The 27,510-nt window shown below is 30.2% G+C and overlaps 1 protein-coding gene across 8 annotated transcripts; it reads right to left on the bottom strand.

Annotated features, from left to right (window-relative positions):
• Positions 1–26,181, bottom strand: LOC119614219 (protein late bloomer). Of its 8 annotated transcripts, none has more exons than XM_037970751.1 (7): positions 26,081–26,150; positions 25,809–26,018; positions 22,173–22,303; positions 3,699–3,872; positions 3,427–3,588; positions 3,164–3,361; positions 1–2,563 (listed from the first exon to the last, which is right to left on the bottom strand). In XM_037970751.1, exons 3-7 carry the CDS (start codon positions 22,227–22,229, stop codon positions 2,492–2,494), a joined length of 663 nt encoding a protein of 220 aa, XP_037826679.1. In that variant the 5' UTR covers positions 22,230–22,303; positions 25,809–26,018; positions 26,081–26,150; the 3' UTR covers positions 1–2,491. The 8 variants fall into 8 exon arrangements, with proteins under 8 accessions (XP_037826679.1, XP_037826556.1, XP_037826379.1 ...); XM_037970628.1 differs by having other exon boundaries at positions 22,173–22,309; positions 26,081–26,141; XM_037970451.1 differs by lacking the exon at positions 25,809–26,018 and having other exon boundaries at positions 22,173–22,309; positions 26,045–26,181.
• Positions 26,182–27,510: the final 1,329 nt, after the last annotated feature.

Raw genomic sequence — 27,510 nt, 5'->3', positions numbered from 1 at the left:
TTCGTTAACAGTTTCTTATGTTTTATTTAATAAATTACATTTATGTTTTTTTATAAATACCTTTAATAAATATATTAAAAACGGACAGATTTTTAAGATTAAATAACTATTAAAATTTAGGTTTAAAATGTTTTATTAAATACAAAAAGGTGACCATATAAAAATATAAATACATTACTGTAGGCACCGCTTACAGGCAATAATTCTAAATGTATTTCGTTTATTAATAATTCACAGGTTCAAACAATCTTAAATAAATATTTCTTTGAGTTTTTATTTTGTTAGACTATAATAAAGGACTACTGCATTAATTGTTCAATGTTTTTTATTTTAAATTTTGTCATTTGTTAAATTACCAATAAAATTTAAAACAAGTTCGGCTATGCCGAATCTTAAATACCCTCCACCAGCATGCTACTTTTTATTAAAACCCATTTAACTATCTAATTTTTAGATAACTTGGCAAAATTTTTGTTTCCGTATTGAGGCTACTAACATTTATGCATATGTCAAACTAATTTTAAATAGGTCCAGAAAAATTTATATTAAAAGGCCAGTTCGAACACATTTTAATAGAATGATTTATCTATACACAGAACATATTCATTTCGAATTTTATGCGGATATAATCATTAAATAACGAATTAAGTGGTATTAAGTGATTTTCAGAAGTATACCTTATATGGGAGCTAAGACAACTTATGGTACGATCCGGCAAAAAATCCCGTAGAATGATTTATATATACAAAATACACATTTATGTAGAATTTTATCCCGATAACTTTGATTGTCAATGTGCATTTAAGTAATTTTCGGAAAAAATCCCTATATGGGAGTTGTGACCAATTATCGACCGATAAGGAAAAAATTTCGTAAAATGATTTATATGCCAAAAAAAATGAAGTCTAATTTCACTGCAATAGATTTATTAATTAATGAAATATGTGCGTTTAGGTGATTTTCGGAAGTGGACCCAATATGTATAGGAGCTACGACCAATTACTGGCCTACCCGGAAAAATTTCGTAGATTGATTCATATGTACACAAAACATATTTGCGTCGAATTTTATTAAGATATCTTTATTTGATAATGAAATATGTGCGTTTAAGTGATTTTTTTTTGAAGTGGACCTTATATAGGAGCTATTATCATATATGGACCGATCCGGAAAAAATTTGGTAGAATGATTCATATGCTCACAAAACATATTCAAGTCGTACTTTATATCGATAGCTTTACTATTCAAAGAAATATATGCGTTTAAGTGATTTTCGTAAATGGACCTTATATGGGAGGCTATCCGGAAAAAAATTAATAAAGTCATCTACAAAAAAACCGTCATCTACAAAAAAACACATTTGTGTCGAAGATAGCTTTATTTGACAATGAAATATGTGCTTTTAAATGATTTTCGGAAGTGGGCCATATATGGGACCTATGACCAATAATGGACCGATCCGTAAAATTTGGTAGAATGATTTGTATGTACACAAAACATATTCAACTAGAATTTTATCACAATAGCTTTATTTATCAATGAAATATGTGCGTTTAGGTGATTTTAGGAAGTTGACCTTATATGGGAGCTATGACCAATTGTGGACCGACTGAGATCTACGTTGATAGTATGATTTCTGTTCATATTATATTTGCATGTACAAAATTTTGTGTTGATACCGATATATTTGAGGGAGTTATTATTGATAAACTAATTTCCGGAAATATATACCTTTGTATGGGGACTATTGGAAATATTGGATCGATTGTAAAGTTTTTAAACATAATTGATCACTGCCCTGAAAAAATAATGTGTGACAAAATTCATCGAAATATCTTTGGTAGTTTCTGAGAAAACTTCAAAATAATTAGGAATAAAACGTAATCTTTTTCGAGGTAGTCTGAAATTTTTACTCATAACTTTTTACGTCGTGAGCCGAACTGCTTAGGATAATAATATATATTTTGGGTGAATTTGGTTGATTTCCTTTGCTTAATTTTAACGTGAGCGTGTTTTACACAGACGGACAAACGGACATAGCTAAATTGACTCAGAATATCATAAGGACCCAGAATATATGTATATACTTTGTTGAGTCTTAGATGATTATTTCTTGGTGTTACACACGGAACGACAAATTTATATATACCACTGATGGTGGTGGAGGGTATAAAAAAAGCAACCATTTTTACTTAAAAACCGTCATCTACAAACAATCGGGGCCCCAATGGCTTTTGTATACGTTTGCCTTCAAACCTACATACAATCGATCATCTATTTAATACTCTCACTTGAGCGATACTGGCGAGGTTCTGTCATTATAGAGTTGTAAAATACTCAAACTACATACATTTCTTCGGGTATGTAGAGTTAAAAAATTGTGTATATAATAAATGAACATAATTTTTCCGGTAATTTCCCTGCATTTTAAATTAATATTTTTCTTGTATGTATTTGCCGATGACTGTTTTAAAACTAATAAGAGTAAAATTTAATAGTAAGTACGCCTACGATCGTTGCGAATACTATTGCAGAGACAGCATGAAATGAATGTTATTATCAACTGAAAAGATAAAATAAAAAATATATATTAAAAATTTTTATATTTAAACTATATCATCATTATCTTCTATAGATATAAAATTCTAGCGTAACTGACTGACTAACTGATTCATTATCGCACAGCCTAAATGGTTGAAGCTAAAGAGCTGAAATAGATCCACTAAGACGGGATTTTTGGAAATTGGAATGTTCCACTACGATTTTGATACTTTTTGGAATGGAATTCTTATTTCGATAATGGTGAGGAAAAAAGTACCAAAAGGGAGTAAAAACGGCAAATTTGATTTCATTCAAACAAAATGAGCAAGTGATATTTTTGGTACTTTTTTCATTATCCAACTGGAACTTTTACAGTTTTCTATTGAAATTAAGCATGTTGAGTCCGGATTAATTGAGAACCATTGAATCTATAACAGTTTTTTACAATTTTAATATGAACACCATATGATGTAGCAACTCACTTCAATTTGCAGGTAAAAATTTAAATTAGTTGGTAGAAAATTTAAAAAGTTGGTGAAAACCCTAAATTTATCCTCAAAAAAGCTAACCTGACAACACTGGTTGGTGTACAGAAGCTTGACCGCTGTACTTTCACACTCACCTCTAAACCTATTAAAACCCAAGCAACAATATTAAAGACATTTAGTAAATTTGTCCAATATTGATCAAACTTAATACGACAGCCTGTCTCGATGAGATTTTCTGGTATTGAGGAGTCGTTATTTTCGAAACAGCTATTTGGAGGTAAACGTCCATTTACAATATAATCTTGAGGACTGGCACGACCGCAACACTTAAACTGGAAAACAAAATATAATAATTTCGATAGGTATTAATGAAAAAAAAAAATATTTTTATATTTACCCATGATTCATAGTGTGACATAGCACCGGGATTTTTAATCTCATCGTCCCATGTATTATCTAAAGTATTCGATAAGTTTGAGGAAATGCTTTCTTTACTTTTAGTTAAAAGAAACGTAACCACTACTTGTGCAAGTATGACCACAATCATCAGTATAATGAACTGGAAAAAATAATTAATAAATATAAATCAATAAATTATATAATTTTATTAAACAGATGTTTAAGAATAAAAATATATATTACAATTTATTAATATATTTTATAACTCACCGTTATAGTACAACAAACATTTTCTCTAGCGGCTCCAATGGTTAGGAAAAGTAAAACCACAATCACTGAAATCCCGACTCCCATATAAGCATATGATGCTATTGAGGCCATTTCATCTGTTTCGTACGTTAAGATTACATATATACCGAATCCAATTAATACTGCTGCCAATAGCTATAGTAATTAATAATAAAAATAGAATTTATTTTAGTAAATATGTAATTGAATTATGTTTTATAATAAAAATCTTAAGATAAAACTAATGACACATAATAATAAATAACAATTTTGCAGAAACTAATATAGGAATTCTTACAAAGTTTTTCTTAGATCGAAGTCTACCAGGTAGGTAATCAAAAGACATACGAACTGAAGGTCGGGCGGATGTAAGTAAATCGACTCACGAAGTCATTCTGAGTCGATCGATATAATTTAAAGTGGATGTAGGGTATAAATATACTGTGTTTTTATTCACTTTTCCACGTGTAAAAGCGCTTTTCGATAAATGTTACAAGGTGTAATAATGGCTAGAACGTGTTTGGAAGTAATTTAAAATAATTTGAATTGTTATTAACAAAAATTTGTTGGAAATGAAATTGCTAATAATTTTTAAATTATAATTAACTTGGCCCTGCCCGACTATAAGTTCTTACTTGTTTACTACTGGTATTTTCATGTATACTACATACATATGTACATAAGTTCTAAGTATTGAACAGTTATTAAATGTAACACCCATTGGTTACTACTCCATAATTCACTTTTCATTTCATAATCTTTTCAAGAAATTTACTAAACTTTATCATTGTAATTAAAATGTAATTAATTTTTTTAATATATTAATAATTCTATTTGTGTGTAATTTTAAAGAATGGAACATTTGATTAGATTATTGTATAATAAATATATACATATGTACATATTTTGTATAATATTTAGTAACCACATTTCTATGGTATCAGATATTGCGGTTAGCAAAATTTTACGCTTTGAAATGAGTTTATAATTTTTATTTGTTAACCAACAAGCACTTTTACAAATCGGTTATACAGATCAGAATATCAATTTATTGCATTGTAATGTGTAGAAAGTCATATCTTTACTGTTCCCAAGCCTCTTTTACATTGAAAAATTAAAAAACAAATATGTAATAAAATTACTAGTTCCGAACTGGCACCTTATACTGCGAAAAATACCGAATCCAGAGATAGCTTCACATTAAAACAATATGATCAGTTAATTTTTTTATTAGTTTATAGCTATCTAAACTTCTTTGGACAATTTTTGCTAGGACCAATGAAAAGTTACACTCATTTGAAAAAACCCTGTATGACCAAAATGCCCAAATTTAACCCCCTCTAACTTCGGCAAATTTCATCCGAATCGATTTTGAGTTGGTTCACTTGACACGAAATTGCCCATAAACTTAAATTGAAAAACAGCTGTTAGATTATTTTAACCCTAAACACCATAAGTGTTAATCAATATGTAGGGATAGATATAAACATATGGTTTGGAATAATTAATTTTGTGTCTATATATAGGCACTTCCATGAAAACGTAAACCACGTCAAATATGGGCCGATCAACATAAAATAAATTCAGAATACTAGTTCTTATAAGTTTATTTTTCCGAAATTCAACTTTGTATGAGACCTAGGATTAAATGGGGTCCGATCATTAAGAAAATTGGTAGTGTTCTTAAGGCTTATATAGATGTTTGAAGTAAGAGTATTATGATTATTAGCTATAAAGGGATATTTGCGGGTCCGGTAGTATGGTGTCTAGTTGTAATAATGAAGCGATTTTAAATAATTTTAACAGTCTTTGGTTTGTTGCAACAAAATATCATAGTCCAAATTCTATGTAACGTATAAATAATTTCGTGCCTATTTCTACATACAAATAATATTTGTATTATATATTTCTTATATATAGTTTTTCCGCTACTTAAATTTGTTTCCCATACACAATTTACATATATTCAATCAATCAAATATTAATATTTCATAGCCAACTTACAACACATTCAATCGAACATGTTGCTTTCATACATGGCATTGCTTATAACAATAGAATTCCCACTTAGTTTATTTACAAATTAGTATAAAGAGATCAGGTTGTGTTACATTCAAGGCGTGTGTGTGCTAGTCGCATGTCTGGGTATGAGACCCCGTTTGGGACCTGATGGTATTGATGTCTTCATGGTGGAAATGGCAATCAGATTTTTAGAGCGAGCCCGTTCCTTGGATAACGGCCTAGTCAGGAAATGCTTTAATAGGGCTAATGATCTGGAGACTGTTCAGATGTATAGATATTTTTCACCTGTCGATTTGTTGACCCTTAGGGAAGCTGGCCTCCTCTATGAGAGTGCAGACCTCCTATTTTACCATAGAAGAATCCACACTCTGTTCTTACCTCTTGTAAATATCTTTCTATTACCTTTTGTAAATATATTTATTTAAGTTTATAAGTTTTTGTTATTAGACATAAGTTAGTTCGTAAGCTCGGAATTTATCCCTTTTTTAATCCCATTTTTTGGGGAATGGATCGGAAGTGAAAAAATGTTTTAAATAAGTGACATGCATAGCTATATTTTCTGATAATATTGGAAAGTCCATTATTTATACTATAGTATGTAGGAAAATGAATTAATTGTTTTAGTTTTGTAAGATAACCTAAATGTAATTAATTGAATTTTTATGGGAAAATAAACTGAAAGTGATACATTCAGGGGCGGTTCACACAAGAAAGAATCTGCCAATAAAGACTCGGAAATTATTAATGAAATAATTGAAGAGCCGACAGAATTTTACTTGTAGAATCAGTTGTATTTTTGAAACTAACACTAAGTCTTGGGTTGAGTGTTAAATAATAAATCTTTAACGGCTTGTCGGCCCTTACCGTGATTTCGGTCGCCTGTTCTTACAGTGACTTCGGTTATCTGTTCTTACCGTGACTTCGGTCGCCTGTTCTTACCGTGACTTCGGTTGTCAGTTCTTACCGTGACTTCGGTCGTCGGTCTCCATAGGGTAAGAACAAATGTTATATTTAAGATATTTTTTTATAATTAATTATAAGACTCATCGTACGCCGATAACCGATCCTGTCTGAAACTCCAAAGCTAAAGCCGATAAAGCAGCCGAACCGACCGATACATCTTATCGTAGCTATTAACTCATATTATTTATCTGTCAAATTGTATTTTAAAGAATAGAATTCAGTAAAGAGATTATTTAAGTTAACCCCCAGAAAAGGTAAATATATCGTGTTATTATTTAAGGTTTGTGGATCCGTAAGTCGACCCTGGACGCGACTAAGTTACCACGGCCGAAGACAAAACCTCGTTACAACCAATCGGCTCAGAATCACTTACTGAGTCGGTTTAGCTATGTATATCCGTCCATATGTTTGTATGTGTGTCCCTGTAAAGATTGTGCGCACTCTACACAATTTTCAAGATAATTTGATGAAATTCTCCACATACTTTTCTTTTGACCCAAGGACGAAGCCTATCATTTCGCCTAGCCCCATGAACAGAAGGAAATACACGTATGTTCCTGGTGTAAAAAACTAAAATCTTTACATGTACCTGAAAATCAATTACGTTGACGTATGATATGCCCTTGTTTTACTTTATATTTTGGAAAACAAGGTTCCAAATCAATTGAACATAATAACAAAATTATTTTCAATTACTCTTATCTATGCAAAATCCACTTTGTTGGTATTGAAATGTTACGTACGATGGTATGGAATTGCCCATATAAAATCATATTACAATTGTCAAAAGACGTGGGTGGTATAACTTAAGTTATTCTTACGCGATTATATTCTGATTTTATTTATATTTATTTTGGTAAGACGCAAACATTGGGAAATAATTGGCGAATCATTGTTAAGATTCCTTCACAAACAACAAATTCTTTTTATTCAAACAAAATATTGGTTATTAAAGGTCTTATAGGAAATTTGATACAAACAACACAAATATTTAAAGTCATTAATAATAAAAATCTTACTCTACAGGTATTTTATTTGATATTTATTTAGAATTAGGGTAGTATTTTTATGTATTTTTTTCGAAACGTTTGTCGAGGTATTATATTGCCGATAAGAAGTTAGATAGGGTTTAAGTTCCTTGCAAAATGGTCTAAATTTAGAATAGAATTCCTCATAATTATTAATTATTTTATTTAAACTGAAACCAGAAATAGGTTAGAAATGTTTCATGGCTTAATTTTTTTTAAACTTAATACGATTTGACTCAGATTTCTATATTAAGAGAGAGAATAATCGTCCTTAATTTTCTCTAAAAAAAATACCCTAATGTATTCTATTTAAAACACTAAAAATTAAACATGTTTTTAAACCTTCATCATACTTTTTATTTAAACATACTTATGTTTATATCTATATATTTTAGTATCCTTCTAATGAATTGTACATTAATTTATTTGTTTATAAAGATGACATCATCGTTAGACACAACTTCTATAGGAAAGCACATTTCACAGAACTTTTTCAAGCGTAAATAAAAAATAAGTATAACAAAAATAAAATAATTCTTGGGAAAATAATAACAAAAAAAACAACATGTAGATTTTCCAACACCACCCAAAATGGGTGGGTGAAAGTAAAAGTCTAATAAGTAAAATAATCATAACGTAGACGCCATAAAGTCCATTAATAAATTGGCGTCATATAAAGACACATTTGATGTTCTCCAGACGAATTACAAATAGTTGCTGTTGATTTTATCTGATCTCAAGGACACTCTTTAAGTAGGGTTTCTTCCAGAAAATTTCCGAATAATTATTGTTTTGTAAACTCAATAAAAATTAATTAAAATATATTCGAGTTAATTTCTAAAATTAAAATTAATTTTAAGGCCTACTAATTACCACCTGCATTACATTGCAGTAGTTAAGTAATATATGGTTTATGATTTGTTCCTTCACAAACTAAAGAAAACGTCTTAAACTTCGCCAGGACTATTTACTAAAGTTAGCAATTTTGAAAACTCTATTTTTTAGTTCACCTCAATATACTACATTTCTTTATATAGGGTATCAGAAGTGGTGTATGTCTGCAACAAGATACATATTGAAAAGATGACGTCAAAGAATTTATAATGAAATAAACAAAATTATTTCAAAAGAAGAATGTTTCCGATTGTATTGTTTAAAAAAGTATAAGAAATAGTTCAAGGCCATTGTGGGTTTTGTATTAATGTATGTAAATTTCTTTCGAACGCAAATCATTTAGATGACTAGACGTCATCTGATTTGTGATCATTGATTAATTTAGTTTTGATATTTATTTTCTGTTCGTATTTTATTAATAAATCAATCAAGTTCTCTAACTCATTTCCACCCTAATAGTAAATATTTAATATAATTTATAATCTTGCTATTCTGTAATTAAATCTAAGTCCAAAATTATATGATATAAGGAATGATATGCACTTTTTTGGTACTGCTCTGCTATTACTGCGTAAAATATGCATTGCGCATGTTGTGTTTCGTTCGCGGATAATTATTACTCTTTTATTTTTTAACAATTCTGAAATAAATTTTTAAATACATTGATTAGTTTTCCTGCGATTACCACGAACTCCTTTATTTTGAATGAATATTAAATCAGGTTATGAATTATTTCCTTGTAATATAACTTGATTTGAAAGAACACGTGTTTAAAAAAGGAAATTCATACTGTGACGCATCAAACTAATTTATTTGTCCTTTTGACAAAGTACTGACATATATGAACTCAATAAAATAAATCCACGCTAGGGTTTCTAAGCGGGAAAAATTTCCCGGGCATCCCCGGGAATATTTACTGCGTAAAATCCTTATTAATATTGTTAATTCACAAAAAATATCAAGTTATAATTTTAATTAAACATTTTTAGTGAAAGTTTTGATTAAAACTTTTAGTTATCTTTCCAATGAAATTTTGTGAAATAGCTTAAAATTATAAAGAAATCATAATCTTAATATGAATCAGATATTTCTTTATAGGAAATCTTCATAACTATATAAAATAAAAATAAATTTTATTTCATAAAAACTAAATATAATTTTTATCACTTTCTAATGATACAGAAATGTCGAAAACTTAAGAAAAATACAATATTCCATAAAAATGTTGTAGGTTATTATGTATTGAAAAATTTTTTTTAAATCAATTCCCGAATTAAAAAAGTCCAGGAAATAAGAAACTCTAATCCACGCACTACAGACATATACACTGAAAAAATGCAGGCCTAATGTATATGAAAACTTTCCTAAATTGTACCAAGTGTTTCATGGTGTCACAACAAGGAATTCGTTCATATAATGTACAAAATTGTACGAAAAAAATTAATAACATATGAAATATTTTTCTTTACTATTATGACAAAAATAAATCTTTATTTCTTGTAAATAAAATAATTTCGTAAAATACAAGAATTACTTTCATTAAAAATCGCATGCCTTAACGAAGAAATTTCCGTAAAATATACGGAAATTTCTTAATATTTACGGAAAAAGGTTAGTAAACAATTTCTTACTTTCGTAAGTCACAAAGAGTTTGATTAAAAATGTTTTCGTATTATATAGATACTAGAATTACAAAAATGGAATATAATTTTTGCAGAACATACAAGATTCCTTTGTTGCCACAGATATTGCATGTTGTGAACGATACGGATATTCTAATATGTACATACATATGTATGTATGAACATTGTGCACATGTATGCATTAGAGACCTAATGCCTACATGTGCACCATGTATTATACCCTTCACCACTTTTGTGGGGAGGGTAAATTGGGTTTGTTCTGATATTTGTAACATAGAAAAATATTCGCCCTATATCCACCTTAAAGTACACCAATCGCTTTGGATCGTTTTCTGAGTCGATATTTTCAAGATAATTGGATGAAATTTGACACACATGCTTTGCTTGGCCTAAGGACGAAGCCTAAATGCTTAAAATCGGTCCATTATTTCACCTAGCCCCCATACAACAGAACCCCCCGAAAAGGGCTTCTGAGCTCATTATTATACCCTACACCACTATAGTGGGGAGGGTATTATACGTTTGTGCTGATGTTTGTAACGCATAAAAATATTGGTTCTACACCACCTTAAAGTATACCGATCGACTCAGAATCACTTTGAAATCGATCCATTATTTCACCTAGCCCCCATACAACCTGAACTTCCGATTTCAGGTTTTTAACACAAAACTATGTCAAATATACATTACTATTTCACTAATGATCGGCCGTCGTTTGAACCTAGCCCCCATACAAACCCCCTTTAAAAAAATATCTTAAACGTCCAAAAATTTACTTATAACCATTAGTATCGCGATGAAATTCAGCATAACCCTCTTCCCAATTTTTTGAGGATCGGCCCATATTTGACTCTAGGTCTCATATAAAGCCTCTTTTAGAAATTTAGTTTTACACCAATAAATTGCTTAAATACATCGGAATTAAGGTAAAATTGAACAGAATTTTTATGAAAAATAAATAATTTTTAAAATATACCCATGGTGTAGGGAATCCTATAGTGGTCCATGTCCGACTATTCTTTCCTACTTGTTATGTTAAATATACCTGTATATCGATAAAAAGCGGCACAACTAAGTTTTATAGAAGCCTTGATGACCTTGCCAAATTTCATAGAGATCGGGCCTCATTTGACCCGAGCTCCTATACAAAGTCCCCTTCAGAAAATGACTTTAATGTTCAAAATTAATAAACACAAATATCGCGATGAAATTCAGCACAAATAAATATTATATAAATATAAATATATTCACAAAATTTTATCGGACTTGGTTCATATTTGTCCCTAGCCCCCATATAAAGCCTCTTTCAGAAATTTAGTTTTTCACCCATAAATTGCTTAAATGTATCGGAACAAGGTAATATTCAAGCGAAATGTTTTATTATAAAAAATAAATCACATTTAATATTCATAACTGATGTAGGGTATCATATGGTCGGTCACGCCCGACTAGACTTTCTTACTTGTTTATATTATGTATGTATATTTCTTAAACTAGATAGAATCTTGCAATTTAAATCGGTCAAAATTAAAAATGGAACGCGCTAAAGCGATCCAATATAATCTAGTGATATTAAGCTCTTGACAATCATATACCAACCTTTTAAGCCTCTTTTGTATATTTACAGCTCCGAAAAAAATTTTTTGGCATGAAAAACATACCGTCAATAATCAAAACATATAGAAAAAGTAAATTTGTTTATGTCAAATTTGTTCCTCCGATATGTATAAACCGAGTAATATGACGTTTTTCTAAAAAACTTAATTATGAATTCTAGAAATTTTAGAATTTATATATTTCCTTTCTTGTTCAATTTAAATGGAATTAAGTCACATACTCTTTGTGTTCAAATTTAGTAATATTTTTTTTAATTGATTTAAATTCAGCTTTTGTATGTATATTATTGAATATAAATAAATATTTTAGAATTTAGCATTTTAGTAAAAAACTTATATTCCTACCATTAAGATCAACAAAACAAACAATTTAACGCCTTTGAAAAAAATAAATAAATCATATTTGAATACGATGAATATACATAAAGATATTTAAATTATATTCGTTAGAAAAATAATATCTTTATTCAAGAGAATTTCTTTAGAATTTTCAAAATTGAATGCAATTGACACAAATGAAATTGAAAAATTTTATAATAATTACATTGTTTGGTTTTTTTTCTCAAACACTTCAGTGAAATGAAAACTGTCTGGTGTTAGGCATATTGTAAATATGTCGTTTCATGTTTTAGGTTAAATGACAGAATTCTATTTTTATAATTTAATACTATAAACTTTATTTATGCTTAAATAAACATGGTCATATTAATTTAAACGTTTCAAATGAAATACTATTTATGTAGTTAATTACAAAATTACTAAGTGATAAAGTTTAGATGACAAATCTTTTTAAAAAAAATATGCAAAAAAAAATTAAATATTATACACGATTATAATTATATAATTTGATTGTTATTGTAAAATTCTCATAAGGTTTGCTCACAACACAAAAAATCGTGTTGCAATTAACCATTAAATTTACATTCAAATGATTCAAATATTTTAGGAAATAAGCGTAAACACGATTTTGATCAACCCTTTTAAAGGAAAGTGATTACGAGTACATACCCCTCCATTATATATGACTAACTTAAAGTCATAATTGTAACACGTAAATCATTTTAAGATACAAATCTTTATTGAAGTAATTGAATACTAAATAATTGTCTCATCAAATTTACATATTTAATGAGCAATATCTTATTTGTATACCCTACACCATTTTATACGGGTTTATTATGCATTTCTGCTCATATTTGTATCGTATGTTGCTGCTACGCCTAACGATGTCCTTCAGTATTCACACAACAGGTTAGAATCTTAAGGATAAAACAATTAAATTTATTTATGTTATGTCATTCTTATTTATATAATAATGACATAACATCACGAATATGAAGTCATTGTCATTCAAATTAAGTCACTTAACAATACATTATTTATACAATTATTTGAACAATTCACCTTTGATGATAAGTATGTAATTTTCACAATATAATTTCCCGACCATATAAAGTACATTCATATATTCCTAATCCTTATAGATAGAGGAGTCGAATTACACATATCCGTCTATCTGTCCGTATGTACGTTGAGAACAGTTTTCAGAAGGCCACAGATATCTGCGAGATTCAAATCTTTTAAAATTATATCAAACATGCTTTCGAAAAGTTTCCTATTTAAAATCAGATAAATTTATCCATAAATTGAGAACAGTTTTCAGAAGGCCACAGATATCTGCGAGATTCAAATCTTTAAAAATTATATCCGACATGCTTTCGAAAAGTTTCCTATTTAAAATCAGGTAAATTTATCCATAAATAACGGAGATATGACCTAAATTCCTAAATAACTAAATTTTTTCATTATTTCTCATCAGTATTTTCTTTCGGGCATAACATAATTGAAGATTATTACAATCGGTTCAAAATTTCACATAGTTCCCATAGATATTTACATACTCCAGAAAATGGATTTATTAATCTTATACACCATGGTATATAAGAAATGAAAACATCCAAAGAAGACTTCAAACAGCTGACTCACCTCCCAGCCAATTTGAAAGCTTTCTTATTCATTGTAGTTCTCTGTTGAGAGAACAATTTTTTTAGTTTTTATATAATAATAAATCTATTTGGATTGGTTCATAATTGACCATTACCTTTAAGGGCTTTGTGATTACTTTGTGGGACCCTCTGACTCCAGCAGTTCTTGACTAATACTAACCTACTATCCAATAGTACTAACAGCTTTGCTCCCTATAAAGCTGCAGGGATGGCATTTTCCCGGCACTTTTGCAGATGGAGGCGGAACTGGTTTCCGAAATCTGTCACAAATATTCAATGCATGCTTCAAATTAACATATACCCCAGTTAAATGGCAGGATGCAAGGGTAATATTTATACCCAAAGCAGGGAAACCTAGCTATGCGACACCTAAGTCCTATCGACTGATAAGTCTTACATCCTTCCTACTTAAAATCTTGGAACGGATAGTCAATAGTATGGTTTAAAGCAGTATACCAGACAAAGACCTAAAATTTAAGCAGCATGCTTATGTAAAGGGACGAGGGGTGGAAACCGCTTTAAACGAAGTTGTCCACTACATAGGTGCATCCTTTGATAGCAAACTGTATACACTGGCGGTATGCATTGACATCGAAGGCGCCTTCAATAACGTGCACACTGATACTCTTATCCAATCCCTAGACCAGTTTTATGTTGACCGGGTGCTCTGTAACTGGATCAACTACACAAGGAACAGATGGATAAGCTGATAGATGTACAGGTGGCATTTTGTCACCTTTACTCTAGGTTGCCACGATTAATAGCCTCCTAAGTACCCTAACCGAGAAAGGACATAGAACTGTCTGCTATGCAGACGATGTCGTAATACTTTTAAAGGGAAAGGATCCAAATTACTTGTGTAGAAGAGCTGAGGAGTCTCTGAATACGGCCTTGAAATGGGCTCAACCGATAGACCTCAATGTTACAAGACGAAAAATTCTACGTATACTGAACCTTGCTTCCTGGGCAAAAAGATACCAGTGACAGACAAAGTTAAGTATTTAGGTGTAATCCTCGACCGGAAATTAAAATGGGGACACCACATAGAGGATAGGATCAAAAGGCACATTGGTGCTGGGCGATATGCAGGAGAACTATAGGCATGAAATGGGGTCTTAGTCCTACTATGACAAATTGGCTTTATAAATGTGTAATTAGACCAATTCTAGCTTATGCTTCAATAATCTGGTGGACTGCTTTAGACAAAAAGTGCAATATCAAACTACTACAGGGAGTTCAGTGTACATGCTGCTTGAGTATAAGTGGTGCCATGTGTACTACTTCAACCAAGGCTCTGGAAACGTTGCTAGATGTTCCACCCATTGAAACATATTTAAGATATGAGGCGCCGCTTACAGCCGAACGTCTCTTTACTTTAGGCGGTTTTTGGACACGCCATCAATGTATACTGGACATATTGGAAGGTTATACACAATCATCGGACGTGCCTGATCGCATACCAGACACAGAATATGTCGGAAACTTTGAAACGCTGATCCCAGATAGAATGTCTCGGTCAAGCGGAGCAAATACCAGTAGGAATCCGTTGTTACTCGGATGGCTCTAAATTGGTGGACAAAATGGGGCTGGAGTTCTATATTGAAGACCCAGAAACAGAAATATACCACCTTTTACCTAATCATAACACAAGCTTCCAGGGCGATATCAGGTGATGGAATTAAATCCAAGACCGTATTCAGTTGTAAGAAAGCTTTAACTGAATACTCTCCCAGAGGTAAGATTTACATCATATGGGTAACAGCCCACTCGGGAGTAGTCGTCAACGAAAGGACGAATGTAATAGCTTTAAAGGGAAGGGAGCTCGAGGCAGTTAACCTGACAAACGCAAAGCCTTTCGACGCATCAAAAGCTGAACTAAAAATATGGGTGAGAGAATCCCATAAGGCCACTTGAAATAATGAAACAGTCACGAAGATCCTATGGGGTGACCCTGATAAGAGCAAGACGAAAAATCTCCTCAAAATGTGCAAGTCTGAAGTTAGTATGATGGTACGTATTCTGAGTGGACACACAAGATTACGAGTACATCTATGCAATATTCGACGTTCGGATTCAGGTGAATGTAGCATGTGTAGAGGACAGTGAAACTCTGGAGCACTATCTTTGCCACTGCCAGGCATTCGTCGAAGTTAGATCCAAGTATCTTGGAAGTGATGTTATTCAGGAAATAACATTCTTGACTAACACTGATTGGAAGATTCTTAGGAATTACGTCCAGGAAACTGAGTTTCTGAACACTGAAAAATAATTTATTCAGTGATTTTTTTTTCATGAAAAGGAACTTACAGTAGGCCCGATGGTGGCCTAGGTGTATTTTTTCGGATTTGATGTAGTATACATTCTCCTATCAACCTAACCTAACCTAGCTTGCTGCAAATTTCGTCAAAATCGATTTTTTGAGTTGGGCCACTTGACATGAAATTACCCATATAAATAGCATTTAAACCTTCTAACAATTTCTGAATGTATCCCTAATTAGTCATAGTTGATTCTAACAAACTGTTGCTAACAATAAAATAAATTAATTTATTGTCAATGAAATGTCGCTGAATTGAATGAATGTTCTATATAATTTTATTTGTATTGTCTACGTACATACTACACATGTGTACATATGTATATGCCTGTGTTTTTTAGATAAAACAATTTTTTATTGTGGGAAAAAGTTCATACTGAGTTGGCCAACTAATAACAACATAAAGCAAATATTTTAAATTACTTGGGTAATAACTCTACCGGTTGGTAGTAACACAGGTTGTTCCGCGCAGATTTGAAAATGAAATTGAAAATTTATTTATATTATTACACACTATATAAAATTGTACAGATAAGATACAGACATACTATGTATCTACCCATATATAATACTACGTATAGGTTTTATACGTAGAAACTACCTATTTATATTATGATAACAGATATTTGTTAAGACGCGTCACTAGGTGATTAACAACAATTTTGAAGAAAAAAAATTTAATTATAGTTAAAAAAATAAATATTGTATAATTTTTGATACATATTTGCCAAAAATAAAAAATTGGGTTTGAATCATAGCGACGCCCACTTTTGATTAAATTGTTTATAAACCTCTAGTTTTTTATTATTTTATTTTTTTTTTTTTTTTTAATCTTAGCAACTTTGCAGCCAACAAATGTTTTATTATTTTTTATTTTTAAAAATAAGTAAAATTTTGTTTATATTTTTTTTTAAAAATACATATTTGTGATGTGAGAGATCGCAAAATAATTTGATCATTTGAAAATTAAACAACAAAAATAAAATTCAATAAGAAAATGTTTTATTTTTATATTCTATTCTATATCTTGCCCACTGTGTGTGCGTTTGTACTGATGTTTGTAATGTTTACAAAAATTGCATCCATCTTGAAATGTTTCCACCAATCGGTTTAGAATTAATTTCTTAAATTTTGTAATCAAATCTGACACAGTTCTAGATTCCCATATAAAGACCAATTACGAAAACTCGCATCTTCTGAATCTGTTCCTATATCTCAAGTATTTAAAATATTTTACACTAAAAAAATATTTCGTAATATGGGATAGTCGACATGCTCGACAATATGATAGCCTATACTAACAAGTAGTAGGATCAGACGACATTTTTTTATAACCAATCATTGTTGAGGTGAGATTTTATGAATACGATACTATAGGGGAGCATCCTAACACGATAGATAATGTTTGTGAAAAAAATGTTAGCTCTCTTATAGTGATAAGAGATAGATGGACGGACATGATCTCGCTAGTTCATTTTTTTTTTCAAATATTCTCCGTAAAAAGATTGGTTTGGTATTGGAAAATATCGGTGCAGAATAACACATAGCCCCCGTACAAGGGACTCCACAAACACAGTTTAAGCAGTCATATATATATTGAATATGCAGCATGAGTAATAAATAATATTGTAAAGCGAGATGATAAAAAAATTACTTTAACGTTCACATTTCGATTACAATACTAGTAATTATTTGTTATTCATAATTGTTATCCCGAGCAATTTAAAAGTAAAATTGTACCAGAAACCCTCTAGAAATATCAGTTAAATTGCACTTAATAATAAATACTGATTCAATTACTTAAGCGTAAATTAAATTTTTCGAAATAATCATCATACAATAGAACATTTAACGTTTTTCTTTTTTCAAAATTATTTATCTTTTCATACAATTTGCAGCGAATGAATAATAAGTAATAATAAAAGAATATGTTGTTATTATATTCCAACTAGCTATACCCTGTGTGCTTTGCTACCCAAAAATCAATATAAATTAACAAGAGATTTTACGATTTTTCAAGATTCTAGCTATAAAAGTTTCCCAGATATACGAATTTTTGTGTGGGAGCGCCTTTTTAAAAGTCCACCAATTTATTACCCAAATATTTACATGGATGTGAGAGTTCTTCGCAAAATTTGATGATTCTAGCTCTAAATGTTTCCCAGATATAGTAATTTTTGTACTTAATTCATATGGGAGGTGCTAATCCTCCCTAATGATAGACTGCCCATTTTTCTTCCAAATGTTCACATGGATGTTAAAGTTCTTCGTACAAAATATTTTAATTCATATGGGAGGTACCTGCCCCTAAAATAAAGTCCGCTAATTTATCACACAAATGTTGATATGGATGTCAAAGTAGTTCGTGCAAAATTTTAGAATTTTGACTCTAATAGTTTCTGAGATAAACGAATTTTTGTATTTAATTCATATGACAGGTGCCAAGCCCCCCTACATGGATATTAAAAGTCATCTTGCAAAATTTTTAGATTCTAACTCCAATAGTTTCCCAGACAAACTAATTTTAGTATATAATTCCTATAGGAGGTGCCACGGCCCCTATTGCTAGTCCGCCAAATTTTTGTCCTAAATATTCATGTCGATACTAAAGTGGTTCCCAAAAAAATTGAGGACTCTAGTTGTTATACTTTTTCAAATATACTAATTTAAGATTTGTTTATTTGGGAGGTGCCACGCCCACTGTACATAGGCTTTCCATTTTGTCAACATGTATTTCATATGGATGTCAAAGTTGTTCATACAAAATTTGGGGACTCTAGCTGTTGTAGTATGCATGTGGGCTTGACACCTCACCTATTTAAATTTCCAAAAAAAGCTAGCCTATGGTTCCTTCCAGACATACCGGAAGACACTGAAAATTTCAAGAAAATCGGTTCAGCCGTTTAGCCGTCTATAAAGTCCAAACAAACATACATACAACCACTCATTCATTTTTACATAAATATATGAAAAGATATTCCAATTTGAATTGTTGTCTTTTTTCTAAAGAATTATTAGGATTTGCGCGGTAATATTTAATAAAATATTTAGACTGCCCTGCATCATATTGGCTTTGAGTCTTCATGTATTATATGCATGAGATTTTTAAAATTTTAAAAATCATTCACAATTTTTAATATAAAATGTAGTTCTCCTAAAAATTTCAAATAACTTCCAGGAATTCCAGCATAGTAATTGATATTGAGAAAATGTATGCATTATTTTAAAATGTTTGTCCGTTTATTTCAAACGAAAAATATAAAATAATTTAGAACTCGAAATAAAACAATGATCAATTAAAACAAATTATTCACGTTCTAAAATTTAATTGAATTTCCAATTAAAATAAAAATGAATACATTCATTCATATATAGATATGTTACATACATACATTAGGGTAATAACCAAAATTGTGACCTTTCACTACGTGGTAGCCAGTAGTGTTCTAATGACGATAACATTTTTCTCCGATCATTTTGGAGCAATAACCTTCCCGGGAAAATCGAATTTCTAAAACCATTCACAAAAAAATGTACATGAATTTTTAATAGTATAATCTACAAGTTTGGGTAAGCAGCACCTATCCTAACTTTTCCCCTTTGTATATGTCGTGGGTCAAACAATGGCACTTGTTTATATTGAAAATTTCCAATTTTGTATCAAAAAAAATTAGATTTTGTTTAGAATAAATATCAAAAAATATAAAACATTTGCCACGGAAACTTATTTAACGATCGGGAAATAGAGATATACTTTTTCGGCGTACATTTTAATACTCTATGTGGAATATAAAGGGCCGATTTGAATTCAAAAATTGTATTAATTGTATTTATTAAATCAATTAGATAGCGATATCAATAACGGAATGGAAGCTAAACAATATCTAACCGATTCAAAAAGTATTTACTCTAAATTTGAGAAATTATAGATGGTCATGCCCGAGCATATAAAACACTACATAGGAGTATCCAATAGGTCAAGCGGAACATTAGAGTAAATACCAGTAGGAATCCGTTGTTACACGGATGGCTCTAAGTTGGGGGACAAAGTGGGGCTGGGGTTCTTTATTGAAGACCCAGAAACAGAAATATACCACCGTTTACAAATCATAACACAAGCTTCCAGGCAGAAATACGAGCAATAACGGAATGCGTAAATTGGAATACAATAAATATGGCGCCCACAGCGCTTAATATATTTACCGATAGCCAGAAGGCAATTAGGGCGATATTAGATAGAACTAAATCTAAGACCGTATTGGATTGTAAGAAAGCTTTAACTGAATACTCTTCCAGAGGTAAGGTTCACATCATATGGGTACCAGCCCACTCGGGAGTAGTCGGTAACGAAAGGGCGAATGTAATAGCTTTAGAACGGGTTTTTGAGATGGTAATCAAATGCCAATTAATAATCAGATTAGTTAATCTAAAAATAAATTTAATCTTATGTTAATACCCTTTGATGTTTTTGAGTACAAGATTAAACTTCGCAGTGTTGCCATACAAAACAACAGAAAATGTCACAGTTTGTTATCAAAACATTGCATATTTTATAAAAAAGATGAAGATAATTGTAAACTTAATATGAAAAATAATGAAAACTTAAATTAAAAACAAAAAAATGTATTTTGAAGTGTCCATAATTTATACTTATCAATAAATAGAACATTTTAATGTTTATATTTATAAAAATTTTATTAATTTTTTTGCATCTGCTGTTTACACTTTTGCATTTCGTGCTTAAGATTAAACCACCTCCATTGGGCGCTTAGACTTGCAAACAAAATTAACTAATTGAGTACTCAAAAACATCTTTCGAGGATTAATTTTAATTTAATCGCTAATCTTTCACCTAAAGATTGGCCCTTAAAGGGTAGGGAGCTCGAGGCAGTTAACCTGACAAACGCGAAACCATTCGACGCAACAAAAGCTGAACTAAAAATATGGGTGAGAGAATCCCATAAGGCCTCTTGGAGTAATGAAACAGTTTGTAGAACCACGAGATCCTATGGGGTAACCCTCATGAGAGCAAGACAAAAAATCTCCTCAAAATGAGCAAGTCTGAAGTTAGTATGATGATACGTATTCTGAGTGGACACACAGGATTACGAGCACATCTATGCAAAATTGGACGTGCGGATTCAGACGAATGTAGAGCATGTGGAGAGGACAGTGAAACTCTGGAGCACTTTCTTTGCCACTGCCAGGCATTCGTCGAAGTTAGATCCAAGTATCTTGGAAGTGATGTTATTCCGGAAATAACATTCCTGACTAACACTGATTGGAAGATTCTTAGGAATTACCTTCAGGAAACTGAGTTTATGAACACTGAAAAATAATTCATTCAGTTCCCTTTTTTTTCATTATAAGGAGCGCACAACAGGCCCGATAGTGGCCTAGGTGTATTTCTTCGGTCATATGTATATGTATACAGATGTATACATATATGTATGTACATCCTCCTTTCAAACTAACTAACTAACTAAAACAGATATGTATTGGAATATTTGTTTATAATTTAAGAAAGGAACTCTGGGTTGTCTAATAGAAATGCTCCTTTGATGTACATATGCTGCAATTTAGATTACCTAATGTGTCCTGTATATTCGGCCTTCGACCGGTCGGAGGGATTTTAAAATCAGGTTTCCAACACCGGCTTCACGAAATTAAACTTTTTTAATATACATCCTCATGGACATTTTTTTTTGTGTATCATAACGTCCATGGACACTATGACACTTTTGGTGTATCTTAACGTACATGAAACGCCACCGAATATTGCTACATATGTAGGGTATAAATATTATTCAGTTTAAATTATATATTTGGTATTGTAATACAATCCTAGCACATGGCACCTATTCGGGTAGGTCCGTTTCTTATAACTTAAATAACTTATAAATTCTAGGGAAAATATTTGTAGATATGTACGGATACGAGAATATTTATAACAAAAATAATACTTACTGTACAAAGAACATCGAAAATGTATATAAATCGTTTTATTGTTGAGGTTGAAGTCATTTTTGTTTTTTTTTTTTTTTTTTAATTTGTTGCTGCAGTTGAGTTTTTGTTGCTTGTGATTCTTCTCTCGCTCTCTATTTCTTAATTTTTTTAATTGTTGTCAATTTGAACGAACGAATCCATGGAAAAAAATAAACAAAATAAATTCGTTAAATATTCAAACGGTTTTAAATATTACACAGAACAACAAATGTTTATTACACTGAGACCAGATTACAATTTTCTAAAGGTTTGAGTTGCGCTGAATCCGAATCATATTAAAGTTTAAAAAACACCGTTTATCACCATATTCGAGACATTATAAAGTGCGAATTCAGTTTTATAAACAACATATGTTAAGTCGTCTTGAAGTTAGATAGATTCTTTATATTTTCGCTATGAATTATTTTTTCGCTATAATTTAAGGGTATAATTTTAGTCTCTGGGTTACGACTTCTTCAAATTTTGTCGGTCTGTTTGTTATTTTTTATACCCACCATCAAAAAAGAATGATTTTGTCATTCCGTTTGTAACACATCAAAATATTGATCATAGACCCACAAAAGTATATATGTATGTATATTCTGGCTCCTTATTAGGTCCCCCTCAGAAAATTACTTAAACGCTCACTACTGCGATATATAGAAGAAAGTTTCTTACAAGCCAAAATCTCTACCGAATTTTATAATTGACCCCGATTGACCGCCCATATATGTATGTATGTTCATGGTTTAAAAGTTGGACAAATATATTTTGTTTTTAGAAGTGAATATTTTGTGAATCCGAAAGGGATGTGTCCATAATTGACTTAAGCCCTATGTCAAATATCAACCTAATGTTTATATGTGAGCATTCCATTTACGGCATACGGTTTGATGATGGGTATATAAGATTCGGCATAGTCGTATACAACACTCTAACTTGTTTTATATTCAGATCATATTGTATCGAATTGTTATTCCATGGTTGGCGATCTTATCGTTGCCGTTATTATTGTTGTGATTTTTGTATTTAAATTTTAAGGTCTTTGTTTGCATTTATTTAAATCCTAAATGTCTATCTAATATAATTTGTGCATTTATGTATGATACATACATACATATAGGTATAAATTCAATGTTTTGTAAATTTATTTATTATAAGGCACGCACAATAATTAAATATGGAATTGAAATTTGTATAACTTTCTTTTAAATTTTCGTATATTCTTTAACCTTTTTTGCAATTCAAAGCGTTTACAAACAAACATACATAAGTAATGCCCATCCAAATTGTCCAAATTAGAAATTTATACTAAATTGTGTTGAAGATTTTTTCGAAATATTTTTGCTATAACAAACGTTAAATGATGGCATCATCACACACATATTCAGACATAATTGGCATTTAACCATGAATTTAAAACGATGGAGCACAAATATTTCTGTGGTAAAAAGGCAAAAGTACATAAGTTGCTTTTTGTACTTTTCAGGAGAACGTTTTAAAGTTTTGAATTCCAATACAATACTATAGTAAAACACATCTAAAAAAATTCGACATTTTCAAAAGTTCTGAACCGATCTTTATACAAAATTGACACAATATAGAGTTGAGTACGGAGATTTCAAAAATGCGAAATCATGTCTTTTTGCATAACTTGAGATATGTACTTTTTATTTTTACATGTAATGGATATATTCGATCGATCTATCTATCTATCTATCTATCTATCTATCTATCTATCTATCTATCTATCTATCTATCTATCTATCTATCTATCTATCTATCTATCTATCTATCTATCTATCTATCTATCTATCTATCTATCTATCTATATATCTATATATCTATCTATCTATCTATCTATCTATCTATCTATCTATCTATCTATCTATCTATCTATCTATCTATCTATCTATCTATCTATCTATCTATCTATCTATCTATCTATCTATCTATCTATCTATCTATCTATCTATCTATCTATCTATCTATCTATCTATCTATCTATCTATCTATCTATCTATCTATCTATCTATCTATCTATCTATCTATCTATCTATCTATCTATCTATCTATATATCTATCTATCTATCTATCTATCTATCTATCTATCTATCTATCTATCTATCTATCTATCTATCTATCTATCTATCTATCTATCTATCTATCTATCTATCTATCTATCTATCTATCTATCTATCTATCTATCTATCTATCTATCTATCTATCTATCTATCTATCTATCTATCTATCAGCTATCTATCTAGCTATCTATCTATCTATCTATCTAGATCTATCTATCTATCTATCTATCTATCTATCTATCTATCTATCTATCTATCTATCTATCTATCTATCTATCTATCTATCTATCTATCTATCTATCTATCTATCTATCTATCTATCTATCTATCTATCTATCTATCTATCTATCTATCTATCTATCTCTATCTTATCTCTATCTATCTATCTATCTATCTATCTATCTATCTATCTATCTATCTATCTATCTATCTATCTATCTATCTATCTATCTATCTATCTATCTATCAATCTATCTATCTATCTATTCTATCTATCTATCTATTATTTACAACCAGTGCCTCGTTTCTGTATTTTTCTCAAATCGAGAAAAAAATAAAAATATGATGGTCTTCCAGTTTTTAAGGGGGTTATTCAGTTTATTTTCAAAATGTACGCATTAAAATTTAACAACAAATATTTAAATATTTTATACAGGATGATCACAAATTTTCGGACAATTTTTCTCGATGTGAAAAATAGAGAAACGGGGTACATCATGCAACTTGTTTTTTTTAATTCTTCGAGTTGTTGTCAATCATGGTTTTGTCCTATTCAGAACCGATATGTGACGAGTTAATGATATCCGATTTTACACAAACTTTCAGTAGAAAGTCATTAAAAAATCCGTTAAAAACTCTGAAATTTTGAAATTGAAATATTTCATAACACACCACGCTAATGTAACTCTAAGAAGGTTTTCTAAACCAGTTGCTTAAAAGAGTTTGCCTTACTTACTCATCGCCATAAATTTAAACTATTATAGATTTGAATACTATTGGATGGGCTACAAACATTTAGATGATATACAATTTTTGGGTGGAGGCCACAGAATGTGCAATAAGTATTTAAAAATTAAGAAAAAAATGCTTAACATTTGGTTATTGTTGTATAACAAGTTATTTTTTGATCAATTTAATAAACATTCTTTATTAAATGAATTTTTGTATTCTTTTTTTGCAATACTAATTAATAAATAAACATCACAATGTTGTTGTTATTGTTGTAGTATTCAATTTAAACACTTAAAAAATTAACAATAATAAAAAATCACTTGAAATATTTATTTCGAATTTATATAAGTTCCAGATACAAATAAAAATTTATATCTGGTTTATTTCTTTAATTTATTCCATGGATTTGTTGTTAGTATGTAGTTAGTTAATTGGTATAAACTTGTTGCATATTAATTGTTTAAAAAGAAAACAAAATATTAAATATTCTTTCACTCTCTTCGTTATTTGTGCATTCTCTCTTTCATCTTTTTCAATGATTAAAACTATGAAATACACATGGTTTTTATTTTGTTTTAATTACTTTTAGTTTCGTTTAAATAAATCTGTCACACCACATGAATATTTGTATTTTAAAAATATATGCAAATGTATCTTTAGTATTTATTGTGTATTTTTTATCCCAAATATTTATTTATATCTTTTGTAATATGTATTTTCACTTCGTATTTCATTTGTTCTTCGTATTTATCAGCGTTTTGTTTCCACACACATTTTCTTTAAGCGAAAGAGACTGAAATAAAAACAAACGAACCTCACCAAAACAAATAAAATAAAACTAAATATTTTATTTACGATTGACTTTCCGAAAACGTTTTAACAAAATGAGCTTTCGTCCACCGACTAAAAACACTTCTCCAAGACTGTTCATTCATGAACAAAACCGGCACATTATAACTAAACTTTGAAAATAAGTATGTGAGAGAACAAAGGCGAAAAATACAATGGAAAATTGAATTATTTGGTCAAGTCGAATTGTAGGTTCCCTTTACAATACATAAGAGAACAGTATAGAGGTATTTTTATATTTATGTCCATGTCCACTATCCGTATTTTAAATCCAATTGATAACCTATAAAATATAAAATATAAAATAAATAAAGAACAAAATATTAGGACAGAAATCTAAATCTCTTATTAGGGAATTTGACAAAACAAATTCGTTATTCAGATATAAGACGCTACTTTAGGTATATTGATAGTCTGCAATAGGCGTATGGTACCTCCCATGTTCACATGAATGTCAAAGTTTTTCGTGCAAAATTTGAGGATTCTAGATCAATATTTTTACATAGATGCCAGAGTTTAGTTCTAATACTTTCTCAGATACATATGGGCAATTCCATGAAAAGGTAAACCACAACTGAAAAAAATAAAACCCTTATAACTTCTGCATTTTTGAAGATAATTCAACAAAATTTGGTATATGATCTTTTGTAGCACCAAAGGCGAAGACTGTTGAAAATTTTTGAAATCGGTCTATTTTTACACCTCGCCGCCATACAAACGGAACCGAAAATATCACTTTTTAGCTCATAATTCTGTTAATTATAATACTATCCCTTCAAAAATCGGCAGATCTAAAATGTTTATAAGCCTAAACCTTTATGCCGATTTTCATAACGATTGGACCTCATTTGAGCCTAGTTCCATTCAAAGTTTAATTTCAGAAAAACACTTAAACGTCTGTAACTCACCTCTAATCACTAGTATTATGATAAAATTTGGCACAAATAAGTTTTATATGAATTAAAATCACACCCTAGAATTTTATGGGGATCGGTCCATATTTGACCCTAGTCGCCATATAACTCCAGTTTTTTATTTTTATCTATAAATTGCTTAAACATGTATATAGGTCGGCCATGTCCGACTGCACTTTCCTACTCCTTTTGATTTGTTGAAGTATGTGTATGCATATATTTCTAAAATATATATTTTATAACCTAAAAAAAAATCAGGAGAAAAATCTGTCACATACGATGTGTCACGTACGATATTTAAATATGTTCATTATAAAATTATATTAATTTCTTTTTTTATTTAAAAATTATGGATTACTAATGAAAAATATGTCCCATAGTGTAAGAAATTAAAACAAAAAAGATACACCTACAGAATTCGCAGATTTTCGTAAATATTTACATGTACTTTAAAAACACTTCCGTTTTTTGTCACGTATGATATCGCCATATTTTAATCCATATTTTGGAAATATAGTATTC

This window comes from Lucilia sericata, unplaced genomic scaffold (assembly GCF_015586225.1).
Source record: "Lucilia sericata isolate MDLA Ls3-8-SP2 unplaced genomic scaffold, ASM1558622v1 Contig000002F_arrow, whole genome shotgun sequence".
NCBI classification, from domain to species: Eukaryota; Metazoa; Arthropoda; class Insecta; order Diptera; family Calliphoridae; genus Lucilia; species Lucilia sericata.
Note: the sequence above shows the minus strand (reverse complement) of the source record. Positions and strands in the feature narration are given on the sequence as shown.